The sequence below is a fragment of the Sipha flava genome, unplaced genomic scaffold (genome assembly GCF_003268045.1).
Source record: "Sipha flava isolate LNK unplaced genomic scaffold, YSA_version1 122_pilon_pilon, whole genome shotgun sequence".
NCBI lineage: Eukaryota > Metazoa > Arthropoda > Insecta > Hemiptera > Aphididae > Sipha > Sipha flava.
Genome location: NW_020271748.1, coordinates 699,607 through 723,120, shown reverse-complemented (window position 1 = coordinate 723,120; position 23,514 = coordinate 699,607). Strand labels below are relative to the sequence as shown.

General features: G+C 29.8%; 1 protein-coding gene across 8 annotated transcripts in view; it reads left to right on the top strand.

Annotated features, from left to right (window-relative positions):
- LOC112694082 (potassium voltage-gated channel subfamily KQT member 1-like) overlaps positions 1-23,514 on the top strand; it is a 300,584-nt gene that overhangs the window by 245,341 nt on the left and 31,729 nt on the right. For 7 of the 8 annotated variants that reach the window (XM_025569442.1, XM_025569441.1, XM_025569443.1 and 4 more), the window contains one exon: positions 21,203-21,293. In XM_025569442.1, coding sequence (XP_025425227.1) covers positions 21,203-21,293 — 91 coding nt within the window. Of the gene's footprint in view, positions 1-20,365; positions 20,426-21,202; positions 21,294-23,514 lie in introns of those variants that run through there. The other variant, XM_025569444.1, reaches the window with a different exon arrangement.

The following is a 23,514-nucleotide window of genomic DNA, read 5'->3' as shown; positions in this document are numbered from 1 at the left end:
TGTGTGTGTGTGTGTGTGTGTGTGTGTGTGTGTGTGTGTGTGTGTGTATGTGTGAAGAAATTTTCAATATTTCTACCTCGTCGTCAATGGTAAAGACTACACGCCCGACATATCGGTGTTCAGTAGATCGATCGTAAATAATTTCCTTTCAGTTCGTACGCAAATACATAATGTTGTTGGCTTTGTTTTTGAGATATTATCGCATGTCGTTATGCGGAGGTTATTGTATTTGACGTGAAAAGTGGTGTTTTATCATAATGAATACAAATATAAGACTGAAAACAGGAAATCGATTATGGAGCTGGAAACGTGTTTTGCCAATGATTTATCTTGATAATTATTATCATATCGTTTACCCATTGGAACGTGTGAATAGTGTTGGTTGCCCGGCTGTGGGTCGACCGAGATTCATTGGCGTTTTATTTCCCTTTGAATAAATGCATGTGTACCATATGTGCAAACGTCTTAGCACACTTATTATTTGAACTAAAGTGAAAAGCTTTCAGAAAATTGCCATTCAAAGGAATTCATCGAATGGCGTTTTATCCTCACCTAACCCTCACCGCCGCAACAGTTGAATTATATTAATACATATATATATATATATATACACACACATGATCGTTCGATATTAAAGGATATATTTCCACGTTTTCTCAAGCGGCTCCCATTGGATAGTACATTATTTCGAATGATGTGAACCGTATAATATTAAAATAGATGCCCACATGCATTTCCATAAGACATCTATAACCGGTCGACTGATGTCGAACTGCTAATGTGAGAAACGCTATCGAATCCATTTATTATATATGTTAATTAAATTACATTATTATATTAGAACCTTTACGTGTCCGGTATATTATGGTAGTAGCGTACACATCGACATTATACATTATTACTGTACATACGTATAGAGAGTGAACAAATCACTAAGATATAAACATTGTTGGGTTAGGATGTACAAACAGTATTCGTACCGTCGTCGGATAGAGCGTGTAACGCATAAACCGACGAGACGTGTTGCTTGCATCTGACCATCACATTACCCCCAAGACAACGTGCTAAGTTCGGCTGTCAGTAAAATCCACTGCGGCCTAGCACAAGTCAGTGCTTTCCGAACTGTCACTGCCAGTAGCAGTTCTCTTTCATTGGAGTTATTCGGACAAGGTTCGGGGGGGGGGGGGGTACATAATTTAAACTTCACCCAGTGGTTTTGGAAGTAAATGTTCCGTGCCACGGTTAGAACTATGGTTTGAAAACTTTTCAACGCCAGTAACGATTGGTTGCTAAAAAGTTACTAAACATCGGAATGAATTTACGAGTATGTACGATCAAGTCGGATGGCAAACTTCACAAAGATTACCGAAACCAAGATGTAAGTACGGCACATCATGATGTTATTATGACGTCCTGCATCGTAGTGGTTTATTGGAATACCGTTTCTCGTATGGACCGTCTCGTTGCGTTATCTCACGTACGCGCAATTTATCACGTAAACGTTTATCACTTCAAACTAAACAGGAATGAAAGCCGTAAAGTGCACGGCAGTTCCTCGTTAAGGATGGTAAAAAGAAATCTTTTGGTACAGAAGTTCAACTTCAATACTATTCGTAGTCGTTGTAACAAGTGTATACAATTGTAAAATAACGAAAATATCGCTCCTCTGGTCATAAAAAAGCAGCGTCGGCTGTTGGAATTAATTTATTTTGGTATCGTCGTAACTGTTTTTTTTTTCCATGTGATATAATAGTACATGGTGCATGTTTTTTACCATATGACCTTCTGCTCCGCATTTAAAATTCATCGTAATATTTTCATTAGTGGACAGAATTTGGAAAAATCTTAAAAGGAAATGTTAATGGTTATTTTCGGTTGCAAATATTCTAAATACTATTTGAACACATTTAAAATAAAAAATCATTTATTCTGAAATATTGATTTACTTTTTAAATTATGTCAATTTTATATAATTCAATTAATAGACAGATATGAACATTTTTTGAAAGGGTTAGTCTAGACCTCATGAATCTTCCTCATTGGATACGTGTCTAAAAACTTATGTTTGCAGATAGACAAGAGTGTTGGAAGTAATATTATCGTTGTATTGGATCGAAGGGTTGCACACTAATCCACAACATGCGCTTCTTTGTGAATCAACCGATATTGCTATGTGCAGTAATAGTTCATCGTGGTGATCAGGAACTTTTGTGAAACATGAACTGATTATTTTTACAAGCATTTAATATAATAACGTCATTCGTCGTGTTCGATATTGAAATTTATATTTAACAAGGTGAGTTATTAAATCACATTTTATTCGAGGACTCTGTTTACTCTATGTCGTTACATGTATTTGCATATATTTTGATTGCAGAGGATAAATATGAAATTCATATACGTATTAAAATTATCATTATTTTTAAATTTTTTTCTTTGTCTTTTAAATTTTTATTGTACACACTTTGACGACATTAGTGGCGCAGACGTCATTCTTCGAATGATCACTTATTTACCCATGATCACGCTGCCTCCGTCCACACACGATGATCGGGGAAGGGAATAGGAGCAAGATGTTCACATGACGCATATTACATTACATTATTATCTTTTCGAAATACATATCCTGCGAGGCTAAACTCCGTTTATCCGTACGCGTGTATCGTATATAAGTACTTAGACGAAATATAATATGCATATAGTATTGATAAACGTTCACGTATACACCGCACGTTCGTACTCATATAAATATATTACAAGACACGTATAGGTATATTCAGTTATGTAAAAATACCGTATTTTATTTTTTAATTGTATAATACAGTATTTTGCAAAAATGTTATAGTGTTTACATAATTGTTCAATATATAACTGCCGGAGTGTAAGAAAAATGTAAGATCAATACTGTTAGACATTATTAGGTCAACCCATAATAAAATGACACAGTAACTACCGTTTAGAAACTTCAATTAATTGTAACTTGTAGCCTGTAGGTAATTAAAGAGAATTAATAGAATTTAGTATAATATTATACTGCGGTCTACTGTTACGATTATGACTTATGACTTGAGTTTATGACTTCGCACTTATCGCATGTATCACTACGATTTACAAATATTTCAACTAGAATCATGGAACTTAAGTTTATAAGTCTATCGTCTATGGCTAGAATAGTTCTTTATAATGGACAATGATGCTTATTCTTTAAAATCTCCTTTCTATGATCGATGCCGACCGGCCACCACCTATCAATAACTATGTTATTTGTGTGGCCGTTTTTCGTTGTTTTATTACTATTATCACTCATCACTGTTATCTACCAGTTATCAATTATCACTGATTTTTTATTTTTTATATCACTTGTATCTTACTTTTTTATACATGACGTATAATACGCCTTTATAATACAAAATTGTACAGTATTTAATATACAATTTACATTATTGTATATATTATATTAAAGTGTGTATGTGTGTGTGTGTGTGTGTGTGTGTGTGTGTGTATGTGTATAAAAAAGAACGGTCGAAGAACCCATTGACAAACCGTTATATATTTCGAACAAATAACAATATTATTTCGGTGGTTTTATTTTTCCCCTGGACACGCGTCATGTGCGCGCGATAAACGACCTTTTTTTACCCCTACCACCATGTAGTTTTTATCCGTTATTATTGTTTATATTCTTTTGGATGGATGGAGGTACACGCGTGCACGGTGGTGACTGAGGAAAATTACGAGAATCATACTCGACCGTTTTCTGCGACAACGATGTAATGTACGCATGTGATACACGTGCGCGCACGCACATACGTATCCTCACACACAAATCCACGTACACACACTTCACTTGTCCACTCGTCATGATTCTTTAACAACATAGCCAAACAAACTCTTGTTATTTTTCAGATCTACGAATATATATAATCTATAGTAATCACAGTTAAATATCAATTCATTTTATTTTCAGCAATTTCAGTATCCCCAATATTTGGGCTCTAGTTACGCTCCTGGATGATGTATCATGAGTATGTTAGACCATACTTAACGACGCGGCACTTCGCAGTTGGTGGCAACGGTTCGAAACCGTTCTGTATGTGTTCGACTGTTGATCTCTCCCGTTCACGCGCATATTTCATGCCTTGCACACGATTCGCTTACCCGTACTTCTACTCCGTCACCCGTGCGGTTATCTGCGTAAATGCTTCTCACAATATAATAAAATTCAAGGGACTAAGAAAAATGTTCGGCACGTTAGAGGTTCGTTGCATAAAAATTTTGTACCACATGCATAAACCGAATAAAATCGTTTTTAAGAGATTTAATTAATTAAGAAAATTTTAAATTTAAATTAACCCTGCAAATATGTATTTCATTATTTAATTTAAAAAATCATATATATATATATATATATATACGTGTATAGTAAAAATTAATACAAACATACATAAGTCATTATTTAATAACGTTTTTTTTAAAAAAATCAGTAATTTGTTTTTAGTGTATAGCCCCCTTATACTCACTCGGTCAATTGTGTTGTCCAATTGTCCATTACAAAATGCACTGTCGTTTATGACATGTTTCTGTAGATAATTTAACCGGTAATTGGTATGGTCCTGTCTCACAGACCATGGTAGTTTTTTGTTTATGTAATATCAGGGGTCGGTAATAGGTGGCCAGCGGGCCATGTCCGGCCCACGGAAGGGAAATAACAGGACTCCCAAAAATATTTTGCTAGTATTGAATTGTAAGAAAATATCGCATGAACAACAGTTTGTCTACTGAAGATTTTTGGACAAAGTATTTCTAAGATAAATACATAAACTGTAAAACAGTGGCCATATAATTAGCTATTATGTTTAGCTCTACATATATACGTGAAACTTCGTTCTCCAAAATGATGTTTTTAAAAAATAAATACCGTTCAAGATTAAAAACTGATGACCACTTTGAAAACACTTTGCACGTCATTTTTTCCCCAAGAGTAACAGATTTCAAAGATGCTCAAGAAAAGAAATGTCATTTCTTTCATTAAACTTATGTATACAATTTTGTTATTATTAGTATGAATTTATATTTACTTTATAAATAATTAATATTAAATAATTTGTTTTATAATGTTTTTATTACAAAAATAAATACATTATGGATATAATTACGTTAAGTTTTTTCTGACCCTCCAAATATTTTTTTTAAATTATCTAGACCGCCATAGAAATAAATTGCTGACCCCTGGGTTATATGATTGCAGAGGTAAATTTTACCTTTATATGTAGATAGCATTACAATGAAAACAAAGTTTATGAAATCTAAAATACTAAGCTCTGGTCGTCATAGCTGCTTAAAAGTGATAAGTGGTCCGACAGAAAACACTATACTATAAATGTAATTATTTTTCTTATCATAAATTGTCGAAGTCCTTTTATATTATTTTTCCTCTTATTATTTTCATTTAAAAATGGACCAGTTTCGCCATATATAAGCAAATATTTGCAAAAAAAAAAAAAAAAATTAAGTGTTATGTATAATATAATTTTTAATTAATTTAGTTTAGTTAAGGTAAATATATCAATAACAAAAAGAGCTATTTTAACTATAGTAAATTTTAATCGAAAATTTAAAACTTTGAATTACACTTTTTTTATCATAATTTAAATTTAGTATATTAAAATATGTAGATGGTTTCAGAGTGTAAAATGTATTATTAAATTTTTCAATACTTATTGAAGTTCAAGTAGAAAATTGTTATATACTTCAAATTAGTAAAAAAAAATAAATGTATTTCTTTGAAGGTATTCAATTTGAATCGAAAAAATGATTGTGAAATGTAAGTTGATTGTATAATGATAATAGTTTGATATTATAATTTTTATTTATGTTAATATAAGTTAATCAAAACTAAGTGGTTCAGAAAACCACGTCATTCCAGTAGTATGATTTATTTTCACTTTACCACGTATGTGTTAAGTTAATTTAAGTTACAATAGTGTTGTAGAGTTATTTATTGACATGCATTTTATCCTATTGCTTGATAATTACCAAAACAAACTCCATTATAGCAAGCTCTTTATTTTTAATTTTAATTTTTTTTAGTCATCATATTCTGGCAGAGGTGTGTTTAAAAATTAAAAATTCATAGTATCAAACTCCAAAATTGTAAAAAAAAATTTACATAGCGAGCGATTTGGTTAAAAAAACAATTCATTAAATCGAGATTTTTGTTATATCAAGGTTCGTTTTATCGAGAGTTGACTACAGTTTACTACAGTCCATGACTATAACTCGTTCTCTTGTAACGCTCGCTTCGTACGTACTTATAGAAGTGAGCGGATTTAGGCTTTTTTCATAGTGGGTGCTATTCCGTTAATAAAATGCTCCTTGTTGTGTACATATTAAGTATTAAGTTCAATGCTAAATTGGTCAGAAAAATCAGTTGTGCGTGTATTGAGATTATTCTACAGAAATATATAAGCGCCCTCTGCTCTTAGTCTCCTCTTTATCAGTATACCTATAACAATTTACGATTATTCTTCTTTAAAGCATATAGTTGAGACAACTATAATTATTAATGAGTATTATAACAGTATATTTAAGTAATTTATAATACAAAAAACCAATTTAATTAGATAATGGTAGATCCTTCAATTCTCCTCCTTGAATTTTCTATTAGCCGATAGTGCTAGTGGACTTTTTTTCCAGTTAATCAAGATGCCATTGCGATTTTGTACAGTGCTTTTTGATAGAATGCCAACGTTCACTCATTAATATAAAATTCTATAAAACATTTTAGCACAGTGTTAACACTCGTATGTGGCCAAAACATTATAGCAGAATAAAAATCAATCAACTATTATCGATTATAGTCTTATAATCACTTTCAAGGCCTCATGGTCAACGAGAAAACGAAAAACATCAGTTACGCCCTCACTAAAACGTGTTATCGTCAAAGTCTACACTCAAAAGACCATGTGAACATATTAGCCTCTCTATATCGTTTCTAAGGAGGCTAGATGTATAACTATACCTTAGTTAATCTGCACGTTCACTAACGAAATAGTATGGGTCATCTGATTCTTATGTGGACGCCAACATTTGCGTGATATATCCATCGATAAATAAAGCCTCTACTCGTTAACCCACCATTATCGGATACTTTATGTCAAAGTCAAGTACGTTATAATAAGTTTTTCAGTTTTATACCGTTTAGTTTTCGTAAATAAAAATCGTTTTACAAATTTAAAATTATAATCATTTAAGTTGATTTGTTTCGTTTTCTTTATACTGCAGTAAACGAAAATGAGTTAATGATCTTCGTCTTAGAAATGTTTGTTACAAAAGAGTCGTTGCTAACGCTTCACGAAGATCTTTTATTTTTTATGATGGTAAACGGTTAGTACATTGCAGTTAGTATATGTTAATATAACTTCTATATGAAATTTAACCTCAGAATTAAAAAAAGTTTAAAAGTTTATTAACCAAGTTGACCCAGGTCGTTGCGTTTGCGTATACGATTAGTAAGGAATAATAGAAATGGAATACGTGGAACTAAAGATATAATATTAATGAAGTTCAGTGCATAGGGTCTATTATGCGAATATATATTTATTCTTGGCTATTGATAGTGGAAAATCGTATCAGTCCATTAGATTATGTATATCGTGTAGTAAATCAATAAAAATGGACGCACCGTAGCTCCGCACGAATAAAATTATTTTGTAAATCCGCAACTTCGCATGCACCGTAATTCCACACGGTCGAAAAAATTAACGTACCGAAGCTCCGCATTCTAAAAATATTTTTAACATCTAAAGTCCGCATAGCATAAGACTGTGTTTTGAAAATTACTTTAAAAATGACCAATCCAAGAATTCACGAGTTAAAAAAAGTGATTACTTACTTAGACAAAAGATACATAAAAAATGATGCAACATTTCCACCCAGTATTTGAACCAAAAAAAAATGTAACACTGAAGAGAACAACAAATAACTGTGAGTCTTTTCATGTCAAATTTAGTAATTTATTTACTTCAGAACATCCAAATATTGCAGTTTTGATTAAAAACTTATTAGTTATGCAGACGGATTCTCACATACGAATGAATTCTGCTAATAATAATGAAAGTAGGATAATTAGAATTAAACAAAAAAACCAATATGGAATTTATAAATAAAAACATATAACGACAGCCATATTGATAGATATAAATTTGTAAAAAGTTTGGCACCATTTAATAATATTTAGTTTTAATTTACATTATAATTGTATTACATTTAATTTTATATGAACGACTACAATGTTTGTTGTAAATTGTCTTTATTATAATAATTTTTTTAATTTTATTAGATTTTAGTTGTTACAACAAATAAAAACAGAATTATATAACGACGGCCAATTGATAGAATACTGATTATTTTTTTTTTTTAAATTATGTACAAAAATGTATACAAAAATTATGTGTGGAGTTAGGGTGTTAAAAAGAAAAAAGTGCGGAGTTAAAGTGTAAAAAAAAAACCTTGTGTGTGGAGTTTAGGTGGTATATTACAAAATGGCCACGATGAATGTGCAGTTACGGTGCACCGATAAAAATATGCAACATTTTTTTCTCTACAATTGCGAGTTATTATTGTACCGTCGCACATATGACAATGAAAAAATCCATTAGTATTGATTACATAGTTAAAAACTATTTTCACGAATTTGCCATCAAGCGTTTTGATTTTTACTATGAAAGCGTAAATAAAAATGTATAGTTTGAAGATGTACGTTATAACATTGCCCGAGTTGGCAGCTATCTACAATATTAACCTTTCCCAATATAATCTTACTTTCGTACATCTGTACTCGAGTAACTCGTTTAATATGTTCGTTTATAAAGGAATTTTTTCCTCCGAATCAATGCTAAAAGACCTCGTGTTAGTTCTAAGGAATTTTTCACAAACTCGACATGTGGTTGTGCGTATTTGTGTTCGCGTGTTTCGTCGAATTTTAATATTGTTACATGAAAACTATACATATACAAAGTGTCCTAGGATGATTTGAAAAATGGAGTAACTTTCGTCTAATTTCTTTTTTTTTTTTTTTTTAATTAACACTTAGATCCTGTGCTACAACAAAATCATATTAAAAAGATTGTTTAATATTTAAAACTCAAATTTTAATATTTTAAATTTGATTCTATAGTTTGAAAAAAGTTCAGAATAACTATTTTGTAAATTTGATATTTAGAAAAAGTGTAGTATTAAAAAAACTTCTTACAGTTTAACCATTGATTAATTATGAATTTTTAAAATTTTTGAAAATGGGAAATCAATAATTAAAATTATTGTACAATTATAGATATGTACTATCACGATAAAATTGGTGATTATAATTAATTTTTTCATGAAATCATGTATCAACGTGATTCAAAATATTATATGCATTTGAAAATGAAACCAAACATAAATAAAGCATGCTGTTTATTAGTATAATTATTATTGAAGTAGGTAGATAAGAAGATGTATTCGATTTTAATTGAATAAATATTAAATTTAATATTTATGATTGTAACAAATTTTAAAGTATACCTACATCAAATGTATACTAAAGTACAATTTTTATTTTGAGAATGACTTTTATATTACTAGAGGAGCTTTGACAGCCAATGAAAAAAAAAAACAAATAAGATGCACCCAACGTGAAATTTAAGTTGCACCTGATGCTTCAAAAGATTTTTTACATTAATAATACTAGAGAATTATTAGTTGTATTCACCATCTGAAGATGTAACAGAACAATTTTTATTACAATTGATTACATTTTATTACATACTATTGACTTTTTCAGAAAATTTAAAAAAATCATAGACAATTGACAGATCTAATTAACAGAATTAAAAATAATAAACCGAATAAAAGTTATTGCATTTGATGAATCATCCTGGGACACCTTGTGTATATATATAAATACGGTGGTGTTATATATAACGAAAATCGCTTGAACATTTTTTTTTAAATAACCTATTATTAGCTTCTAATTGATGAATATTATTATTATTATTACTGTTATTTTTTTTTTTTATTATTGTGTACACTTTTTTCTTCCCCTGTATAAACGATCGGTAATTACTGTCAGCGGAATAAATGGGTGGAATGCTATAAAAATGTCATTATTCGCGACGAAAATACAATTTATAAAAAAAAGAAATATATAAAATACATATATATGTATGTTTAATAACGAGCGAGTTTTTTTTACAGAATAAAATCCTGAATTATTAGAGCTCATGGCGTTGTAAAATAATATGGGAAAAGTCTTAGAATTAAGACTGTACACTTCTCTTCACTTAACTTTAATTTTTTTTCCTTTTTATATATTTTTAGCATCCAATTATTTTGAACGAGTTTTAAGAGAACTGTTAGATATCGCAAATAAAATGAAACAAAATGTCAGTGCAGTACACATTGGCTGATTTAAAGACAAAACATTTTAATTACGTTTGATATTGGCTATAAGCATATTAATTTTGTATTATTTTATCGGGATCTTTGAGCAGCGAGTATCAATGGTAGTCGTTAGAGGTCGTTTCTACGTTTGTTTAATATAATTAATCTTTTTTTTCTCGAATCGGTTTCTATCAAATATATAACTACAAATTATTCTTATCATTTAGGTATTAGTGCACGTAATTGCGTACAACTGCATTTTGCGATCACCGACTGTAATACTATTATATTGTTACAGTCGATAAATACAACATATATTCACCAACAAAGTCGGTTTGCTCTGATATCAGATAATTATAAACGTTTCAGTTTTCGTTGCTCGTGGATAACATCGTCGTTAGGATGATTAAAACTTATACAGAGGTGTCCGATACATATTTTACGAAATTAAAATATTTAAAATTATATTGTTTTTGGCTGATAATAGGAAGTTTAAATACGGTAAATGGATATCCTATTTGTAGTTTTCCATTGCAATATTTTTTCCAGCGTTTATTTATATAAGATATAAGACTTACGCAGATAATTAAAATTGATATTCTTTACAACTCATCTTATAATTAAAAACAATTTTTTTTTCATTTTAATTTGAATTCATTTTTAATAATAATGATACGTGTATTATGACACCCGAAGTAATGTGATTCATGACTTTTGTAAGACAATTAAATAACTCGTATTTTCTAAAATACTAGCTGTTACTCGTAGAAATAATACTAATTTTCCAAACAAATAATTATTTTGAACCGTTGACCCCACATCCCTCAACAGTACATATAGCGCTTGAATTTATTTATTTCGTGCGTATACAATAAATCATGAATATATAGATAATGAGATTTGAAGTAAAAATCAGAATCCATGGAATGTTGAAGTAATGATTAGAGGCTTACAGGCGCGATAATAAACGAGATACAATATAAATTCTATGTAGAGAAATAGGGATATATTATATACGTATATTATGAACGTAAACGCATGTCGTGAACACGAAAACCTTTGATGCACCCTACTAGTAGTTACTATGTTCACGGGTATGGATAAAAATAGAGGTAGGTAAAACGCTTACATAAAATACCTTCGGTGATGAAAACAAACCTGCATTAAGGATGAAAGGATGTAGAAATATCACCAAGTAATATAGCTCAATATTATTTATTTAAATCCAGACCATATATAGTATTAAAGTTGTGGTACACACGTTTGATCATGCATGGCGTGTGAATAGTCTCAATGGCGACAAATCGTTGTCTAAAATAGACTAATGATTCTTGTGCAGATAACACTTGTTATAATAATTAGTAACAAACGGTTTCCTGTATATATATACACATATATATATATATATATATATATATATATAAATCAATCCGTCAATATAGCAAAATGGACGAAAGAATAAATGTAAAATTAATTTTTTGCATAAATAGAGTACAAAAATAAGTCTAGAGTAAAATATTTTATTTTAGTTTTCAATTTATTTTATGGATTAAATACATTCATACATACGGGTATATATATATATATATATATATAACGATAAATAATTAAACAATTAAAATAAAGCAAGCAAAATAATTAAACACGATACTCCATGAGTATCTTGTCATTAATTTTTCAACAGAGTAGTATTATAATTTTAATTTCAGATCGAAATCTGATGGGAGTCAAACGTATTATTTTTTTACGTTTTATATTTATTATTAAACAGTATCCTACAGACTTATACATAATTATAATATATATACAAAATGTGATAGCATACGTGTCATGTTTAAACAAAAACTTTTTTTCTAAGTATCCATATATTAATGAATACATTATTTCGATCTAATTTTCGATCTAATTGAGTAGTCCGAGCAGTTGCACGAAAACAATACATTTTCAAAAAATCAATTGTTCGCTATAACAATAATTACATAATTGTTAGATTGTATCAATTACATGGTTAAAAAATAACATTACAGCATATTATATAATATATGTATTTTATGTCGTTTACGTGCTGGTGTTGTTGGATGTTACAGGTGAATTAATACATATAATATACATCACACTGAAATATTTATTTATAACAGTAGAGTAAAAGAGTTTTAATTTTTTTTATTCAGTAAATTTCAAAAACTGGTGATAATATAAACAACATGTGTATCCATTTTACATGCATAACATTATACATTATACATTACACGTTAAACAAAGTGAAATTCACTACGTGATGATAGTGGTTGATTTGAATTGAAAATATATAATCAGTGTTTTAGCGTTTGATTTTATTTTGAGAGCATTATCGTGTCTAAAAAACAATCAATACATGCGTAATAACAATTATTAAGTGTTAACCAAAAAAAAAAAACCTTCCTTTCCGTCAGAATTTGGCTGAGCAAAATCGAAACTGGCTCGATTTGTTTTAATGTTTAAGATTTGTGTACAACACCTGCGAGCTGAATATGAAAACTTTTATGCATGGTAAAAACTTTCTAAATTGAATATATCGATTGGTGAATCTTCACTTGTGTAATATCGTACATGTAAATTCAGTTAAACGCAAAAGTTTTTTTCCCGCGAACATTAGTACATTAATTCCGTTAAATTTCCATCACGTTATTTATAATACATTTTTTTCCAGATTATCTCTGGGGGATTTATTTTTTTTTTTTTAATTTCACCGAAATAACGCTTAACGTCAAGTATAACGTCAATTAAATTTGATACATTGCAAAGAAACAAAGCTTTGTACCGACATTTGGGGACGTATTACATGTTACGTATATATTCCTGTGCACTGTTATGATATTAAATTACTCCGAGAGGCAATGTTGATCATTAGATTACTAATCTGATAAGTAACACGTACACATTCACGCGCTTTGGACGAGACAAGGATGATGTGGGTGGCAAATTAATTGTCCTAGTTTATGCATTTCGATTTACATGTAAATATTCAATGCCAAGACAACAATAATGATTATAATATTAATAAAATTAATAAAATTATAAATATTGTAATTTGTTGTTTGAATTATCAAAATAGTTCAACATTCCAATACTTCAGATACCTATTGCGCGTAATAATATTTATGTTCTATTCCGTTATATTTTTTATCACAAAATTTGAAAAAAACAATCAAAATGTAACGCTCAAAAAAACTAATATTAAAATTAATTAAATTAATGAAATTATTTTTTTAAGTTTATTGGATTATATAATTACCACATAATGTTATGATAGTATTAATAGTTTTATTGTCTCTGCATAAAAACTTCCTTAAAAATGTGTTTGACGGCGTCTTGGATAGGCAATTGAAATACATATCATTGATAATGATTAAAGATGTGGAATTTACCAGTAAAAATGTTTGGTAAAATTTACGTACATTTACGTTAAATTCAATAAATTGGTAAATTTTGAAAATTTTTTTTTTTTTTATTCAATTTTAAAATACAGCTTACGTACTAAATTTCTTCAACATTTTTTACGAAATTTTAAAATGTAGGATGAATGTTTTTTTTTCCTTTTTACCTGCCAACCTATCTAACATGTGTAAGTGTAACACACTATAACATAGTCGCACAGAACAAGTAACGACAAAACAAGAATGTAAAATATTATCGAGGTTTACTTTTAAATTAATGTATATATAGATTATAATATATAGTAGTGTATTGGAGGGTATACGGAGGTATACAGCGTATACCCAATACGTTATTTTTATCCATGGTGTATAGCTTATGAGAAATTAATGATACACGGGTATACGGCCGTATATAGCGTATAGCTTGTAATTTAACAAATAACTACATAATACCTTGACTAACCTAACTTGTGGTTATATTTATGACATGATTCGGTATCGGATATATTATTATTATTTTTATTTTATTTTATTTTTTTTTTTTTTTTTAATGAAAAATTCAAATTTGTTATCATTTAACAACAAGTTTCTGTTATCAAATAGTCATAATTAAAGATGTGTAGTTCATGATTGAGTTTTTTTGGTTCCTACCATATGATAGTTACTACATGAAATAAGGCGTATACCCATGATTTATTTTAGCAATACATCACTGATAATAAACTAAAATACTGAATACAGTGCCTGCATATTATTGTCGTATAGGCTACGCTGATTATCTCGGTCCTAGTTTTAGAAACGGAAAAAAAAAGAAGAAAAAAAAGGCTACGCTGATTATCTAAATAAAACCACGGTTATAGATATACCTATATTTATGAGTATATTATTTACAACAGTGAATAAAACGTATTCTGCTAGTAAAAACATTTAAAATAAGGGTCACTCGATTTTTTTAAATGGTAAAAAAAAATACCGAGTAAAAAAATACTTGGTAAAATGTATGTAAATTTTACCGGGTAAATTTACTGAGCTCACATCTCTAATAATGATACACATATATGCGTGCAATTTTTTAATAGTTCTAATAGACTTTGATAGTAAATTCGAATACGTATAATCTTATATAATATATATTGACTAGTCAAGCATGGAGAAATTTGTTTTTTTTTTAACTTTGAAATATATAGTATGATGCCATTTCTGACCATGAGTAATTTTTCGCAATAATACTAGTTGTATGCATTTTTTAGATATGATTTAAGGACTCATAACTGTTCTGGTTCACCATGAAATAGATATTATATATCTTGCCTGCATTCAAATATAATATACATGAAATACAAAAAAATAAATAACACGCATGTAATAAAAATTCGATATTTGCTAGGTATTTATTTAACCTAAAAATATCTAAAAAAAAAAGATACGTGCTCAAAGGTAATCATATTTTAATGAACACTAAAAAAGGAAGTAATTTAATAATTTACCGCTTCAAATATACTGATTATGTAACACTAAATAAAAATGACTTTGACTTTTGAGTATAATATTATATTATTTTTCATGTCGAAAATACAAAATTAACTATTATTTTATTATTAGAAGTAAGAAGGCTAAATATTAACCACATTAAATGGAAATTTGAAAAACAATTTTTTAATTTTCGTCTGTATTCGCTCCGTAAAATAATGAGTTGGTAGTAACTACATATAATTTTTAATCCAGATATATTACTCGAAAAATTGTTTGCAAAGAAAAAAAATTATAGCAAAAAGAATAAAATATACTTGTTTTGCTTCACACAGGAGCTATAATCACGTAATGTTTTGGTGTTCATTATGCATTTGCAAACAAGCGTCTACACATTACGGTAGTTCAACTCGTGTTAGTACGTGCAACAATATAATAATAATAATAATAATATGTATACCTAATGAATCATTACATGTGTGTGTGTGTGTGTGTGGATACTCAAGTTTCAATATATAATTTATTGTTTCCTCAGCTTTATATTTTGAACTTTATATCTAAGCCTTAAGTAGTTCTCGACTTATTTTTTTATATTAATCAACATGTATATATTATTATGTTTTATACTAGATAAGTTTTATTAGATATGTTGTATCCTTTATTATGCTTAAACAATGAGTTTTATCAAATTCTATTTTTTTTTTACCATGTAAAATATATATTTTTATGTAATTTATGCTTCCCAATACAATACCGTATATCATTTATGAAGTTTTTATGGTTTTTAAACATAAAATAACAACTATATGGTTCCACGCCTGAATATCATTGGGCACGTCGTATAAGCGTGGGTGCGTGCTTTTGTTCATGAGCGACTTTTTACTATAGAGAAAAAACTATGGCGCAAAGTGCTTCCAAACCATTTATACGCACATCTAAATGCTATCGTGTGCAAAATGCGTACCAGTATAAAGTCTTACAAGATTTCCCTCGATCAAGATCAATTCGTTCATACTTGGATATATTTTTATAATGCATATTTAGAACCCTCAACTGTGGTCGACAAAAAAAATTGACTTCTTCTCTCTACCACCGTCGTCGCATTTATAGACTCGTTGTCAACATGTAGGCGTACAAAAGGCCAGAGCTTCGAGTTTCCAGTTTATTACCTCAGTTTTTTTTTCCTTCCTCATTCAGCCTTTATGTCGTATAATGGTGCTAGAAAGAAATTCGTATTTACTCAGTAAGAAGTATATGTGATCGAAAAGGAAGTTTGGAAAATATAAAATCGATATCAAATAATAACTACATTTAATTTGGGACCTTTGCACAGTAAGTAGTTTAAAAATGAAATGTATTTTAACAGGGATCACATACAAAATTATTATCTGATTGAATTGAATTGCAAATATTATTTTAATAATGTTAAAATGTTTTTACATCATTGAACGAAAAAGCTAGGGGATTAGATTGTGTTTACTTTTTTATAAGGAATGTTAAATGCGCGATGTTGTCGGAATCTGTGTATTATAGGACTAACAAAGAAAATAAATATAATGATATGCGAACAAATAATCGGACCCATGCAGATGGCTGGTTGTATGTTTCTGTGATAAATTTTCATGCAATTTTTCCACGGTTTTCTGCTGCGACGTGTCAACGGAAAAAACATAATATATTATATAATATAACATAGATACGTCACCACTGCGAAGGAACCACAAGACTTAGGAGCGGAAATCATTCGTTCAGAAATATATTTTTTAACTTCCCAGTTCTTTTTGATGTGATACTGTGTCGGATGATCGTGTATTTTGTTCTATTTTTCCGATTTTCACTGACCAGACGGTACACAAAAAATAAATTAAAAACACGTTGAACTAGAAATGAATATTTATTTATTTTGTTTTCAGAGAACAACTGTGTTTGGAGTCGTCGAAAACGATGTTTGAGGCATTTGTTTTCGTTGTATTTCAGTATGATCGCATGCAGTTCAACAGAGAATCACTAATGTTGCTTATTATAATATTCCTGCTTTTATTTTTATTAATTTATAAGTTACAATTTAATCTCAAATCATCTCTGTGTTCGTCTTCTGAAAACTATTTAAATATTGGACGAATATTTCAAAACAAATTTTTTCAACCACGAAGGTAATTTAAATACTCGTGGATTATTCGTACTCACTGTATATTATATTTTTTTTATCCAAGATTAAAAAATAAATAATTAAGTATTTAATGGGGTAAAAAAAATGTATTTCAACTTTTCCGAAAACAATTTCAAACATTTTTTTAATTAGAATGATTTTTACAACATTTTAAAAATGTCTTTAACGGATTAAATTATATGGGTTTGTTTGAAAATATGAAGAACTTTGAACTTGTTTGGTATTCTTCATAGCGGTTCATTGTTAAGCGACCACAAAGTGTACTGACATTCCTATAAGTTTTAAACTGGGGAGATTTTGACGTAAATCGTTTTTTAAACTTATTTAATTTGAATAATCATCAAACAATAAAGCATAAGTTTCTTTTCGGCAGCTTTTAAATTTCCTATGAAACGCTCTAAATCCCGTATAATAGTCGGTCGGTATATTTAGAAACAAATTGTCACGCTCGCAGTTCGATATTATTCGTACATTCAACGGAACTACATAAACCACGTCCATGTTAACGTCAAATCTAACATTTGGGGACACATGTAGACATCAGGTCCTTCCGGCGTACCTTGTTTAAGATTGGTTGATTGCAATTTTTATATAATCTCGTTAACTTGACGATCAGGTCATTTACAATCATTTGTAAACCACCGAACAGAGTTGCGTTCGATGTTTTTAGTTTTTAGTCTTCAGTTTGCAGTACGTTAAACATAAATCGTGTGTAAACACCACGGAACTACATAATGCATTTAAATTTCGTGCTGTCATCGGTGATAATGTCATACAAATACAATACAATTACGCTGTGTCGCTAAAAGAGATGCACAGTACAGTTTTACTGTAACGGTTTCATTTCAATCCGTCACACATGAAAATCTAGTTGGATTTTTTTTTCTTCTAAGCTTGGGTGGGCGGAAAAATAATTAATTATAATAATAATAATAATAATAATAAAAAAACCTCACGTTGCTAATATGCAGTCGAAAAATCACACTCTGTTAGTCGCGGATGGTTTATTGCTTAGGTTAAAACGTGTCAGGCGTTGTTAAGCTTCGAACAGGCGAACTTTTGACATTTTTAGCCATTTGTCGTGAGCACGTGCCCGTACAATCGTCTGCCTTGGAAACAAGACAATTTAGCAAAATGAACACGACCAAACGCTGCAGTCTATTATATGTATAAAACGTCGGTAAATGTAAGAGTGTATTACATACGAGCCCGTATATAATATTATACAAGACGGTTAACCGGATACGTTCTGAGAAAATTATTATTTCTGAATCTATATACATATATGTTAAGACAAACAGTGGTTTTGGTATATATATATATTTTCATTCCTATTAATATTTGATTTTTCAGTTTCCTGTACAGCAATGAGGATGTCATACGCACAAAATACTTAGCCCTAAAAGAGATTATTCAGTTTTCCGAAAACATTGACCAACATACACTAATATTAACGACTAACGGCTTATTAATTACTGCTAAGTTATTATTTTGGAGTTTAAGACAGTATGTGGTATGGAATTATTTTCCATTTTAATATTATCGATACCATTCTCTATAAACAGTTTTCCGATAAAAACATTGATACAAAATCAATTAACCATGTTTCGTCCGACCTCGGATCGCATTATTACTGAATTCAGAAAAATAATCTCCAAAAATGTTCAACCGAAACTAGAGAGGCTTATCAAAATATTTTTCTGTTATTTCACTACAATGACATAACGAATTGGTTTGCGCCACTATAGCTGATCATGTTCTAGACTAGCCTGAAAAGTGTGATCATCATCAATGCTGCAATAACCGGGTGTTTGCGTGTGTCAAACACATTGGCCTAAGCCCTCAGCCTATAATGGGTCCCAATGATAATATTTGAAAAATATGTAGAAATCAAGGAAATAAATTAATTTAGTAATAATAATTATTAATGGAGATTGAATAATATAAATATAATTAATAAAAATTAGTAATTGTTTGGTTTTATCTTGTACACATTATCGTTCATCAACGATGGGCTTTATAATCGAAAGTCGAAATAGTTTGGTTACAATTGATTAAATCAGTGGTTCTCAAACTGTGCTCTGTGGAACCCTAGAACTCCACAAAATAAGTCTAGGGGATCCATGGGCATATCTAAATTAATTAAATTTAAATATTATTATAGTTTTTAGTTATCGAGTAAAAACACTGGTATGATTATTTATTTTGCGCAACGAGTTATACGTTTTAGTATTATAGTGGCTAACCCATTTAATTTACAACTAAGACATTTGATGAAATTTGATTATTCTGACTTCATTGCTTGGCTGGTATTATTATAAAATTAAATTAAGTAAATTTATCAATGTATTATAAAACGACCACCGTTTTCACAACAAATGACATAGTTCGATCTTCAAAAAAAAAAAAATGAAATTTTGAACTGTGTATTTTTCTCAATATGAAATATTGATAATTATTATTGTCTTAAATTTAAATTTTTGATTTTCGGGACTTTGTAAATTTTTTTAAGAACTTAAGGACTCCATGAACAAAAAAAATTTGAGAACCACTTGATTAAAGATACAGTTTCCTTACAGAGTCCGGATGTAGGTGGGTGTATTCATTTTATTTACACACGGGCCCAAGTTAGTGTGATTGCGGCACTGATCACAATGATCCACTTGGAAGACGCTTTCGGCATAGTATTCTATATGTGGTTTTCTAGTTTTTCTTCTTCTCTTTCTCTCTCTCTCTCTGTAAAGAGCTTTTTCTCTCTCACAACCTAAGAGCCATTCGTAACTCAAAACATTCAAATAAAATGCATAAAAGCGGTCTCATGCCAAATTGACCGTCGAGTTCGGGCCGCATGAACGCTTAAGTATTAATCAGATCCGACCACCGTACGTCGTATTGCGAAGGAGAGAAAAATGCACGTTCCGTCTTTCTCCTGTCTGGATGAACGACGGTACGTAATTACACTTAAGCGATGGAAACAAACTTAAAGAAAATGGCAGTACGATCGTGTAATTATTGGGCTTATGACTTGCATTTACAATTCAAAATCATACTATAACCAGAAATGTTTTGAATATAACATAAATAGTATTCAACAATGAAATATTAAAAAATAAAAACTAGTAAATGGTTAATACTCGTAATAGTATTATAGTACTGTAGTCGAATTATACTTGACTGAACATCAATAAATCCAATCCCGACTACGCGGTACACACAATCAAGACGTAGAATTAGAAAAGTGCTGTTAGGATTTACGATGGAGACATTTTGTTGTACAAACACGTTAAAACACACACATTTGTTTCGATTGTCCAATTTCCCGTAAAAATGTTCAAACAAAAATTTATCAATAATTATTGGAAGAACTAACAAGCGGTTCAATTTTATTTTCGAATTTTGGTCCGGCTCTGAGGATACTGTTATTGTTTTTATTGTATTACATTTCTCGTAAAATGTTACCTACGTAGTCGTAAATCATATCGATTGGTACGGTTACGTTCAAGTTGATAATGTTTAATTTGTTTTTGGAAGAAACAAAAAACGTCCTACGCGCGATATTAATATGGAAGAAATATATTTATTATTTATCTTCAAAGTCCGTTACAAAACTGAATTTTGAATTTTAGACTGTAAAAATCGATAACCGAAATTACGTTAATCTGACTATGTCAACTTATCCAACCTGTGTTAATTTAATAACGTATTATTTTATTTTTGTCCACAGGTTCATGGTCGTATTGGTATGCTTGATTTTCAGCGTGCTATCAACGATCGACGAGTATTCCGGGTTCGCGAACGAAACACTCTTTTGGATGGTACGTATTGTATTTACATATATATTTACCACCTCGATTTTGCAGTACATATTTTATGTTCCCATCGATTCATATATTTTAAGTCATCCCCAATGTGTATATATATGTACTCGTATACATGTTTAAAATAACTAAACTTTCGGTGATTCATCGTGATTAAAAACTAGAAAGTATATAGTGAATATGTATCCATCATATATTCATTCATTCGTTTTCTGCATAGCGCTCTGCAGTACGTGTCGCGTATTATTTCCAACGCAAATATAGTATTACAAAAATCACATTTTACAATATCTGTCTGTGCGTATAATTTGACGGTTTGTGAAAGAAAAACAACGAGTACGCATAACCACTGCTCACTTGTTGGCTATATTATTTTTGTTCACGTGTAACTGCTGATAATATACTTGATAGTAATTTACATATTTCGACCTTTCCACATAGAAAAATGTTCTCGAGATCTGTGTTTAATTTTTATGATTTTTTTTTTTTTTAAGAATATAATCCCTTTCCCGAGGGAATACGAAATAGTTAAATTCAAAACTTAATCTCGTACCATAAATTTACAAATAGTGTTTAAGGTATTATTATCAGTACGAAATTGTAAAAACCAACACCCTTGATGAAAAATACCCTCGTCGATGACTCCATGGTTTAATTGAGTTCGATTTACGAATTATAATAATTTTAAGTCGATCATCACTTCTACTCGATCTCAGAGATATTTTAAATCAATACAGAAACAACGGATTGGAAGTGTTGCGGAAATTAGAATGTACATGTGAAATAAAATCGGTAAGAATGATTAACGTTAAAGTAAAAAGAGTAATAAGAATAACAAAAAAGAAATGGTTGGATACGATTGAGAATAATATAGGGGTTGTTGGTGTGTGTGTAGAGGTGAAGAAAAATGGAGACGAGTGGAGGTTTAGGACAAGGGTGACCGACCCCAAATAGATGGGCGAAAAAAGATGAAGAAGAGGAATATCTCATCATTATAAATAAAATTATATTCTTTCGATAAATATTACACATAGTGATATGTATATTACGGCTTAAGTCCGAAACATGGCTAAAGTGCTCATTATCCGGATATTGGGCACTCTAGCCACACTGGTTGAATAAAGTAAACAATTAACATTTAAAATCATAGTTTTCTACTCATTACCCAACTAAAGTACCTTTAGTCATCGTGTTATGGCTAATGTAAAATATTATTAATAAAATAAAATTAATTAATATAAATTAAAAATTAAATAATAATAAACTCAGCGTTGTGCATGTAAATAAAATTGCAAAACAAATAAATGTAAATGCAAAGCATCGAGTGTTCTATGCGATTCAAAATGTCATCAAAGTTTACCGTGTTTAAATAAATTATAATAAATAAAACATTATCTAATAAATAGTATTAATAATATCTGGTAAAAATAAATTTAATATTGCATCAAATGCAGTTAATTAATATTTAATTTTTAACTTATATGCCATAACACGATGGCTAAAGTTGCTTTTGCCGGGTAATGTGTACAAAACTATGATTTTAAATATTAATTGTTTATTTTATTCAACCAGTATGGCTAGAGTGTACAATATCCGGATAATGTGCACTTTAGCAATGTTTCGGAATCTAGCCGTAACATGTATATGTGGGCGAATTTAGATTTTTTAAATTGTTTTCCACCGACACAGTTTTAATTTCCATCGTAATTAAAATGTTCGCACTTAATTATTCATTCCATTTTTTGAAAAAAAAAACGTATAAAATATACATACACTAACTACACTAGCACATTTGATATATGATCTGCTTATCATTGTCCTTTGATTGAACCTAACAGTATATATGTATGAAACTATCTGAATGAGTATGTAAATTGTATATTTTAATGAAAAACTTCACGTCGAAAATGTATTATAATATACGCGTGCACGTGCGATTCAATGCACGTGGTGTTGACTTTGAGTCCCATCGAGTTTTCCTTTTTCTGTCTGTAGAAAAATAATTTTCTCCCACATATGTCATATGCACATTACACTACACACAATATAATATAATATATACATACGTACTGTTTTACGTTTCATTCATCACATTAGTGTTAAATAACATTTATGTTGTTGAAGGCTTGAAACATTGAAAACCACTGACTCAGTGGGTAAAGACAGCCATGCTCCCCACTTATACTCGTATATCCACGGGATGTATATTTTAAACAAT